This window comes from Zeus faber, assembly GCF_960531495.2.
Source record: "Zeus faber genome assembly, chromosome: 2".
Taxonomy (NCBI): domain Eukaryota; kingdom Metazoa; phylum Chordata; class Actinopteri; order Zeiformes; family Zeidae; genus Zeus; species Zeus faber.
The window spans coordinates 25,079,939-25,091,544 of NC_137189.1; the positions used below are offsets into that span (position 1 = coordinate 25,079,939).

The 11,606-nt window shown below is 41.7% G+C and overlaps 1 protein-coding gene across 1 annotated transcript; it reads right to left on the bottom strand.

Annotated features, from left to right (window-relative positions):
* Positions 1–729: 729 nt before the first annotated feature.
* LOC307227261 (tubulin alpha chain) lies at positions 730–11,229 on the bottom strand. The gene is made up of 4 exons (XM_079996532.1): positions 11,126–11,229; positions 4,372–4,594; positions 2,806–2,954; positions 730–1,980 (listed from the first exon to the last, which is right to left on the bottom strand). The coding sequence occupies exons 1-4, from the start codon at positions 11,126–11,128 to the stop codon at positions 1,006–1,008; spliced, it is 1,350 nt and encodes a 449-aa protein (XP_079852658.1). The 5' UTR covers positions 11,129–11,229; the 3' UTR covers positions 730–1,005.
* Between the last annotated feature and the right edge of the window lie 377 nt (positions 11,230–11,606).

The window sequence follows — 11,606 nt, forward strand, 5'->3', positions numbered from 1 at the left end:
AACCTAATTTAAAATAATCCAAATTAATTCAGGTCTTAACTGGGTAGGTGTTCATCCTCTGGTGCAAATGAGCGAATTAAAAACCTTAAAAATGGTCCAAAAATAGTCAGTCGTCATAGTGAGGAAACCGCTGCTAAATTCATGGAGCAACAAAACTATTTCCCAGTTTATCCGGGAGGTCACCAACTCCCTTTTCTGGTGGAATTTAGACGTTTTTATTGAGTACTGGGACAGTCAAACTTTCCTGTTAAACTAATGTTTAGAATGACATTTCTCACCGTGTAAGAATCATTATTAGAGGAACTTTAGTTTGCCATCATACTTTATTACCGCGTACACCGCATTCTGAACCTCAGATCGTACAACAATGGAGCGGATGTTTGGAGTTTATTAGGACTGTATTAGGAGAATACTATATTTACATCAAAGAAACAGGATCAGACTTCACTTTCCAACTTTGTTTTCTCGCCTTCTTGTTTGCCGCTTCAGGGAACAGCGTGAATGAGTGAGTGAAAGTGTGGATTGTTTGTCATGGTGAGTGTTCCTTTCTAAATAAAACTGATTAACAAGTAAATTTCAACAAATATTGTCTCAAGGTTGACAACAAAACACTTTATGAAGACCTCGTCTTCCTACTGCTAAAATACAGCTGTGTGATTACTGCACCAGAGCACTGTGACTACCAGGGGGGCAACAGTGCCACTGAAATGAACGGAAAAGGCTCCAACAGAGGATATTAAACAGTTTTAATCAGAATTGAGTTACAGATACAGCTCCCCAAGTTGGAGAATTATATGTTTGTAAGGGAAACCTAAATATGACCAGACGTCATTGAGCCGCTGGGCTGAATGGCTGCTTAGCAGTAACTTGGCATAGACTGTTTACGACAGTCATTAAAACGCTGAAGGAGGACGCTCCCCTGTGTTGGTACAGGAAGCTCCTCCAGGTTGAAACAGCTGGAGAACCGTCTGACTGAAACGCTCTCTGGTCCGGGATCTTCCTCTTCTAATACTCCTCTCCGTCCTCCTCGTCCTCGTATGAGTCAACCCCCACCTCCTCATAATCCTTCTCCAGGGCGGCCATGTCTTCCCGGGCCTCGGAGAACTCTCCCTCCTCCATGCCCTCGCCCACGTACCAGTGCACGAAGGCCCTCTTGGCGTACATCAGGTCGAACTTGTGGTCGAGCCGCGCCCAGGCTTCTGCGATGGCCGTGGTGTTACTGAGCATGCAGACGGCACGCTGCACCTTGGCCAGGTCGCCACCAGGCACCACAGTGGGCGGCTGGTAGTTGATGCCCACCTTGAAACCAGTAGGGCACCAGTCCACAAACTGGATGCTCCTCTTGGTCTTGATGTTGCCGATGGCCACGTTGACGTCCTTGGGAACCACGTCGCCGCGGTACAGAAGGCAGCACGCCATGTACTTCCCGTGGCGCGGGTCGCACTTCACCATCTGGTTGGCCGGCTCAAAGCAGGCGTTGGTGATCTCACCCACCGACAGCTGCTCGTGGTAGGCCTTCTCGGCCGAGATGACCGGGGCATAGGTGGCCAGCGGGAAGTGGATTCGGGGGTAGGGCACCAGGTTGGTCTGGAACTCCGTCAGGTCTACATTAAGGGCGCCGTCGAAGCGCAGCGAGGCCGTGATGGAGGAGACAATCTGGCTGATGAGCCGGTTGAGATTGGTGTAGGTGGGGCGCTCGATGTCCAGGTTCCTGCGGCAGATGTCGTAGATGGCTTCGTTGTCCACCATGAAGGCGCAGTCTGAGTGCTCCAGCGTGGTGTGGGTGGTCAGGATGGAGTTATAGGGCTCTACCACGGCCGTCGACACCTGAGGGGCCGGGTAGATGGCAAACTCCAGCTTGGACTTCTTCCCGTAATCCACCGAGAGGCGTTCCATCAGCAGGGAGGTAAAGCCAGAGCCGGTTCCTCCACCGAACGAGTGGAAGACGAGGAAACCCTGGAGTCCCGTGCACTGGTCCGACTGCAGGGGGCAGAGTACCGTATTAGACACTTTAAATCATAATGTAGAGAAGAATGTTAAGGCTTTAAGAGTCAATGACAATCTGGAAGATAATTTAGAGACTTGAGAGATCTTAAGATTTTAAAGGGACACTGGGAAATTCACATTTTATCCATCTCGCTCAGATTCACACCAGAAGATTGATACCAGTTTCATCCCCGTGTCTCCATTAAATATACAGCGAAGGGCTAACGCCATCTGTGTAAGCTTAATGCAGGGCCGCAGAGGGAAGCAACTAGCCTAGAAAGATCTTAGCTGTTTTAAATGCATCTTCATTTGGAAAAGAAGAAGAACAACAATCTTTAATCGTCACACAGCACACCACACTACAACACATGCACGCACACACGCTTTGGATGGTGGCCGGTGAAATGAGGCCTCTGTGTTTAACCCATCCTGGCCTGTCCTTCCTCCGGGGGCACAGCCAGGAGCAGTGGGCAGCATACGTGGACGCGCCCGGGGACCTGGTGATGAGTGTCCATCGCTGGTCAGACAATGATGGGTGCATGTTTTTGAGGGGGGTCCTTACTGACGTGAGGTGGAGGAAACCCCATGTGAGCACGGGGAGAACAGGCAAACTCCACACAGAAAGGCTCCTATTTGGGAGATAACCCACCGGAGCACCGTACCAACAGCGCCCCAGGCGGGAATCGAACCCAGGACCTTCTTGCTGTGAGGCAGCAGTGCAATGCACTGCTGCCACCAAAGGCTTTAACCCATGACACAACAAGCTGTCAAGCACTACTGCAGTGAATAAAGAAATCGTAATTGTTTAGCGCTCCTCACCAGTTTGCGTATGCGGTCGAGCACGAAATCGATGATTTCCTTGCCCACGGTGTAGTGTCCACGGGCGTAGTTGTTGGCGGCATCTTCCTTCCCAGAGATGAGCTGCTCAGGGTGGAAGAGCTGGCGGTACGTGCCGCTACGCACCTCGTCTGAGAAGGATAGTTCAATGCAATTGTTATTAGAACTACTCCAGCATTAGGTGTTCTATCCTGGATCTAGGTGATGGGGATCAGGGTGGCTGCATACCTATTGCTCGTTGGTTGGTCTGAGTAGTGACAGGTTAAAGCCCCCATTGCCCGACACACTCAGGATAGGAGCCCGTGTCATGACATGTTCAATCTGCTCCTGGGTTAATTCCAGCTAGCCCCCTCTTTACAACAAACTGGTGTTTACAACCGCCCCCCCCCCCCCCCCCCCCCCCGTATCTCTGTGCCATCATGACGTTGAGGACGATGATGTCCTGTTGTCCATGGAATATTGTCAGGGGATATATAAATAATTTATCTAATCTTTGTTTACCTTGAAGTACCTCCAAACAGCTGACATTTTGTCTCTTTCGCTCATGGGCATAGTATAGGGCATCTAACTTTGACAGGCACAGAAACTGAAAGTGTGTGACACTGATGGGCCAGTGAAAACCAACCAATTCCAGTCACCGGCCGATTGATTGGTGAATCTCACATTTTATATGTTAACATTACGGTCACATCTTTGTGCTTTATTATAACTCTCGCACTTTCCCATTTTACCCCAGCAATGTAGTGTTATACCTCAGTGAATAATAAAGTAGCGCTGCGTATCAGTGGATATTGAGTAAAAGGAGAGGGAGGGCTTACAAAACCACAGGTCGTAGCATCTGGTCCAGTCCGAGGGATGTTTATATACCCAATAAATGTACGGTACTGTTTTGTATTTATTGATTTTTGTCATTAAATCACACACGCGTAGATGCAGCTGGCATTTCGTACCTGCGTATTTTGAAGAATTGCGTAGTTGGTACACAAAATGCGTGCAGGTTGGCAGATCTGACAATATGATTGTATTCCGATATATTGACATTCTCCGATAATTATAATTGCTGCCAAAATTGGGTGCAGGTTCGAAGCCTACCATGTTTGAGGGTTTAGGCATGTTTTAAATCACACTTCAATGCCAATATCTGTTTTTTTCCCCTTTTACTTCTATTCTTTTATTCTTCTTTGTTTTTATAAACTGTATTTCATGTCCCATGTAAAGCACTTTGAACTATGTATGGAATGTGCTAATAAACAGTTGGGGTCTCTACTGTTCAAAAGTAAAGCACAGACTTAAAGTAATCATACATAGCATTTAGGAACTCAAACTGTGTATTATATACCGTTTTAATCCTAGAACAACCCAATGACCATTTTCTTGCTTTATTTTTCCAACATTTTAATCATCGAAAATTCCAGAAATTCCTTCATGAAGGTTATTTATGATGATGTGAACATTAGTTACTCATTTCTGAGTTACTTAAATAAAAGAACAACAACATGTACAAATTAAGAATGAAACAAATTCAAAGTCCTTTTTGGGCAAACTCACCAATGACTGTGGGCTCCAGGTCCACAAAGATGGCACGGGGGACGTACTTCCCAGAGCCCGTCTCACTGAAGAAGGTGGTGAATGAGTCGTCATAGCCCCCGGATGGCTTGTCACTGGGCATCTGTCCGTCAGGCTGGATGCCGTGCTCCAGGCAGTATAGCTCCCAGCATGTGTTCCCCATCTGGACACCGGCCTGGCCCACGTGCACGGAAATGCACTCACGCTGGGGGGAGAGGGAGGTAAAGGAGGGTCAGTTCATTTGAAAGGAAGTTGAGAAGCTGGACCAACAGCCTTTGCTCTCACAAGATACCGCAATGTTTTGTTTTGTTGTTAAAGAATAACAGGGAACCATTGCCCTGCTGGGGGCCACTGGTATTGCAAGACAACTACAGCTTTCTCAATCATTACAGTCGCCAAATAGCGATTATTTCACGATATAGTGAGTTTCTGTAAAATGTTATGATTCCACAATCATGTTTCAATCCAACCTCAGAGAGGAATGTTAAACCAATATGAGAAATTAATCAAATTTAAATTAGGTGAGTTTCCATCAGTTTGTGTTCAGGCAAATTTATTGTCTAGCCAATTGTCTAGGTGTGTTTTAAATTGCACTTCAATGTCTATCTGCCCTTTAATTGTTGACTTTGTATTGGTTCTGGAAAACGGCATGGTAGATTCCTGTTTGACTTTCAGGACTTTGGCAGACCAAGGATCACAGCACTTCCTACACTACATTTGCAATGGATAAACTTCATCACCTCCTGTGCTGCAGTATTACCTCCTACCAGTGTACTTACTATCTAGTACACAGACACTCTGAATCAAGAGATGAAAGTGTCCCTCTGCATTATTCTGATGGTTTCATTTGGGTTTGGTAATTACCAATAGCATTAAAACTTTATATTTGACCTTAATTTTTCCATTTCATGCTTTCAGGATGTGGCCTTCACTACTTAGATAAAATTGAAATAGTTGTGCCTCTGTATTACATTATTTGTTGCTAAACTTTTACAAGTAATGTCTCGGTATGAATACTTTCATAGGAAGTAAAATGAAGACATTTTCCACCACAGGTTCATCATACAGTGGGAAGATATCAGATCATTGAGTTAAATAATTCTGCTGATTACATTATCTCCAATGACAAACAAAAATGTTACCTTTCCCAACTAAAAGACAGAGCTCTCTTAAAAAAATAAAATAAACACCTGAACACTGAATTTAATTTGGAAATAACGCTGTGGCAGAATCATCTTCCTGACATGGTTGCTGAGCAATGTCTTTGTGAGAATTTAATTCAGCCAAATAATTAGTCATCACTTAACAATGAGTCGATTGACGCAACACTGGAAAATATTATATACAGTCAGCAAAGAAGTATTTGTACTGAACATACACGATACAAAACCCCAGCAGTTATAGATACACTACTGTCAACTTCTATGCACATACAGGTAAAAAACAAAATGGCCTGCACTCTCACGATACTCTACAGATGTTCTCCAGAGTTACAACAGAATTAGGCAAAAAAAGCTTTTAAATACGCTGCCCCCTTTTCCTTGAATATTGTACAGAAGGACCTGAAATTACCCCATTCCCATACTCATTACTATAGGGCAAATTTAGTCAATTTCAAACGATCGTGGATATAGCACTCTTGGCCAATGATTGCTGCTAAAATTTCACCTAAATGGCTTTAGAAAAATGTGTACCTGTTTATGCATTATAACTGGATTTCTGACCTTGTATTTCATTTTAACTGGATAGCGTGTTCACTTGTTTGTTGTGTGGGACAGTTGTATATATCTGTTTGTATTAACTGTTGTAACAACGTTGATGCAGCTCTCTTGGCCAGGTCATTATTGAAAAACAGACTAAAAAAAAAAATAAAGACAGAAAAACTGTGTACTGCTCTGAATCAGCCACCAGGGGGGTTTTATCGGGATGAACTCAGTTCAAACTCAGACCAAAGTATTTCCACACCCGGCTCAGGTATTTAAGACTGGAGTCAAACACCAGGGAAGCTCCAACCAAGTGTCAAAAACAAGTCAGAACTATGATAAAACTCAAGTCGAGTCTGGTCAGTCAGTCATCCAGCCTGACCAGTTTCAAACCAGAGATGAGGGGTTAGCTACGGAGGAAAACATGAAAATGAGTGGAAAAAATAAAATACAATTAAGTGGGCCTCTGTTAAAAAGACAATTCTGGTTACTGACGACATGCAAAACCTTGAGGTTGTGTTAAACTTAAAGCTCACAGGGTATCTGCTGAGATCAGAGTTTTTTTAAAGACCAATTTTAAACTAAATTTTAGACAGATTTTTGGACAAATCAGTTATTCGGTAAAGTACTGGAGATAAGTTCTATATATGTGGTATAGAGAGGTTAGTATTAAGATTGAAGGTAGAAATAGAGCAAGTTATGAACTAGATTATTCTGTGAAATGTTAGTTTCCTTTAAGTCAGATAGCAAGATAAGTGAGTAGGAACTAGGGGTGTTAATAATTAACCATTAACCGATTAATACTACCAGTGAAATGGTCCAAATAATATTAATAGTTATTAAAAAGTAATAATTAAATTTTTTTTTTAAGTTTGTTGCGTGGTAAAAGAAAAATATGCTATGCAATCCACTTCTTAAATACAACTCATGGGGGCAACACGTGCAACAACATGTGCCTTTTATTTCAGTCACATAAGAGGACAGCTTACGGGTCCTTTCCCAAACCAAGTGCTGGCCATGGTAAGCTAAGCTGTTTACAAACTAAAAAAAAATTACAAAATAAAAATGCTTTATTTATAATAAACTGTTTAAAATTAAGTAACTGTGTGTGACTGTATTATAGGCAACGCAATCATTTTCCCCCAACCATATTGTGTGCACCCTCTAGTAAAAATGCGATTACTCTATACTTTGAATGAATATTCACGTCCAAATCGAGTACAAATAAGTCGGTATATATGGCAATTATCACGATATGTTTTTTTTTTTTCCTCAAATCATTAAAAATTATACCGTATTATCGTGAATCATACAGTCCACCCCTTATCACAGATATTAGTCCATTCTAGATGGTACATTTTTTAATTTTGTTTGATAGCAGTTAATGAGGGTCGGCTACCGGTCAAAGAAAATTCCAAATTGCCATCCCTGGTAGGAACCAGAATAAATATAACTAGTATGTTATACCACAGAACCCCAGAAAGGTACAAGAGCCTCTCTCTAAAGGCAAGTATAATGCAAGTTGTTTCTTCTAGAATAGGTTAGTGTAAGGTAAGTGTAAAGTGTAGGTTCAGGATTTAAGATCAGAAATGTGACTGATGGAGAGCAACTGTACTCTCTTGACAAAAATAAAGATATGGAGAAATATTGTCTGTGTGAAATCAAGCCTGTGTAAATTCTAAATCAAGACTATTTTATGAATTAAAACAAAGACATTAAAGAATTTTTAAAAGGACCTTCCTTTTTGAACAACATGTGTCAACTCATGCTCAGCGCATGTTTAGAATATTCCATGTGAAAGTGATGGAGTATCTAAAGGAAACCGTTTAACGGTGATCAGTGGGCAGCCCTGAAGCCTCAGAAGGGTAGAACCTGACTGGGATGGAGCTGGCCAACGGCCAACATACCCATGTAGTTATTTTGGTGTGAAATTCAGACAAGCATCAAACTCTGATGTAGTCGTAATGGGGGTGTTTAAAAAGAAACTCACCGTATTGGTCTTTCACTCTTTCCTATGGACGATTCAAACATTAATTTTGATATATTTTAAACTATACTTAATTTTGTCAGGCCACCCTCCGCCTGATAGTTTAGGTTACGCAATCCCAACGCAGGCTCACTGATAGCGCGGCTGTTGTAAAACTTTAAAACTGCCTCAACCGGTATTTAGGAAACATCCTTAAAACTAAGCTCTGCTTGTTTGTCAGGTCTCAGGGCGTTTTTAGAACATATTAACAGAATCACTATAAGTGACTATAAACTTTTTTTCAAAGTTAAAGTAGCTACCTTAAAAGTATACTAATTATTTTAATAAAATCTTTCAATCATTCTAAAATATCTCACGTTGCTAATGTTTTCTCCCCACTTATTTCACACCAGATAATAACGGTGATCTGATGTGAATACAAGAATGCATTGTTATTGTCATCTAGAAGGGTGGAGCTTAGCAATGGCTGTGGCTTGGTGAGAGGCGGGCTAAGCAATGGGACACCACGGTGCCAAGTATGAACCTGGCAGCAACATCAGCATCTATTTCAAGTGAAGACCATGGCCCCCATTACACCACTCAGACTATTATATCTTTACATATTATAATATCTTTATACATTATTATAATACTCTATGGAGAGTATTTAAGGGATTAATTAAGTCTTATCCCAAGATAAGTTAAAGCAGCTGTGGTGTTGCGCTAAACAAGGTCAGGAAAGGAGAATGCTCTGTGCATTTAGAGATTGGGGCAAAGTCTGAGATTCAAATGAATCCCTTAAATGTGCAGTGTGTAGAATTTTCGGAACAGACTTTAAAAGAAACTGAATATAATATTCATAAGTATGTTTTAATTAGTGTATAATCCCATGGAAACAAGAATCATGTTTGCATTACCTTAGAATGAGACAGGTTTTTTTTTTTGTTTAATTTTTTTAAATCTACATAGGGAGCGGGTAAGCTTCCATGGAGGCAGCCATTTTTCTACAGTAGCCCAGAATGGACAAACCAAACACGGCTCTAGAGGGGGCCTTTCGCGTGTTACCCCGCCCCCGCCTATTTCACGGGGCCGCCATGTTGTGGTATCCAATTGGTTGCGATCTGCAAACTAAAAGCTAGATGCCACCAAATTCTACACACTGCACCTTTAAATCGTTTTAGGCAAATATCAACAGTAAGCTCTTTGTGATTTGCATAGTTTACAAAGATAATAGATACAAGGAGGCGACATGTTGAAATGCAACAGAGAAGTCTGATTAAAGATTAGACGGTTATTTCAAACTTCCTGGTTTGGTGTTGATTGGACAACTACTTCCTGTTTCAACATGAGACAGTATGGTTTAGAGACAGTCATGGGCTAGATATTAATGACACCCCACTGTTATGTGCTAACACCAATTCAAAACTTGCAATGCACGCTGCTTCCTGTTGTGTTTGGTCCAAACAGGAAGTTCCTAATTATTTAACATTGTACGATCATTGTACATATTGTCCATCTGGGGCTCACAGTAAACCATGAACTTTGGAACACAAATAAATCCCTTTCTGTGCGATCACGGGTCGAGCAGCCATTATCATGTGGTTCTGTTGATCCTCTGAAAAGCCAACACCCCTCCCAGGCTACACCAGTTCTACTCCCAGAATTAACCAGTTCGACCAGTTAAACTAAGACCCTTAAAAAAACAAACAAAAAAAAACAAAAACACCATTTAAGAGCCATTTTAAAGGAAATTCACCACAAAGATTTTTGGACAAATAGCCCAAAGTATTAGGTTGGTGGCTTTATAACATCCGGAACATTGTCTCTGATACAGAACATGTACTACAGAACATTTCAACTGCACATTTTACACTTTACCATGTGTATATAGATATGTTTATATATAAATTTGTTTCTTATAATTATTTTATGTTGTATGTAAATATGTTGTATGTAAATATGTTGTATGTAGATTTGGCGCTGTGACAAAAGTAATTTCCCCCAGGGATCATTAAAGTATTTCTGATTCTGATGTACAAATATATGGATAAATAAATCCAGACAGAGTGAATGTCAAAATAAAGACCTCATAAATTCAAAATTAGGACAATCTAATGACTTAAGGGCTGATATTCACAAAATATTAGGCCTAAATGGTCTTTAAGACATTTTAAGGACCTGCAGACACCGTGGAATATGAACCATTTATAGTATATTACGTATAAACCATCTAAAACACCACAACTATCCAGATGACCATAATTTACTTGAATTATGAAAAAAGGGTTTGTGACCTTTGATATTATAGACATTGGGTATATTTAATTTATAATGTAGGGGGTATATTTTATATGAAATGCATAAAATGGCTTCGACGTACAATATTCTCACACACAGTTACATAAATAATTAAATACAAAGGGCTACATTATGGGCATATCTTTACTACGAATTATATTTAATTTATTTATTATGAATTAATTAATTATAATGTATATACGGTATATTTTACGATTGATAAATAGACTGTATATTTGATGTGCAGTATATTTTCAGACTCCCGCTGCCTCTGCGCCCAGCGGTGATCCGCGGAGCTGCATAGGAGACACGAGGCGTGTAGGCCACATCACCAGTAGAGCCATTTCACCAAGTTTGCCACAAAAACACTGGACGCAATTCGACGCAGCTTTATTACACACACACGACCAGCTTCCCCCTGTCCCTTTTACCTTAAAACCAGACCCCTCCGTGGCCCAATTCCTTATATTACACGGTTTAACAGAGAGGGCAAAAGTTGGATCAGCCGGGGCGGCACTGCGTCACGGAAAAAAAATAACTCGAATGACTTTGACTTTAAGCTGCACATAACATGGAAAATATTCCCTTTCGTTTTTATTATCTGTGCTAGTACCACTACTGGCATTGGAATTACTACTATCGTCATTCCCCCGCTCAAAATAATTAATTAGCTCAGATTTTTTTTTTCCCGTTTCCGCCGCCTCGTATGAAATTATTTTTAGCAACAAAAACAGGTATGAATGTCGACGATTACATGGGTGCGACTCACCATGTCTGCTGCGGGGTTTTTTTTGTCTGTTTTTCGGGGTAAACCGGGGACTTCGCTGCGTCTCTCACTGCACCTTGAGGAGGTTTCTGTGAGAAGTGGCCTGAAAGGCGGGAGGGAGGTATTTATACGGGGAGGGCGGAGCCTCAGCACATCCGGTGTCACCCCGAAAAGCTTCCCCCCCCCCCCCCCCAGAAGGACAGGGGAGGGGAGGGGGGGAAAAGGGCGTTAGCGCCACCGAAGAACATGGCGCAGAACACCGTCAGCAGGATGCTCCGTAAGAACTCAATACGAACTCCGCGGTGAAAGGAGCTCGAACTCGACAGCGAGAGGAGGTGGGAGTGGCTTTTCCTTACATACATATGAAAAAAAATAAAATAAAAAAATAGAAAATTGTGAAATCAAACTCAGTGTCATTTGTTGACGGTACCCGTATTTCCTCAAACAGTGACAGGTGCTTTTATTTACCGCAACTGCCGTCTGG

Coding starts and splice junctions, on each gene's coding strand:
- LOC307227261 (XM_079996532.1), bottom strand. Junction 2,955..4,371: donor CCTGGAGCCCACAGTCATTG/GTGAGTTTGCCC, acceptor TATCCTTCTCAG/ACGAGGTGCGTAGCGGCACG. Junction 1,981..2,805: donor TCGACCGCATACGCAAACTG/GTGAGGAGCGCT, acceptor TGCCCCCTGCAG/TCGGACCAGTGCACGGGACT.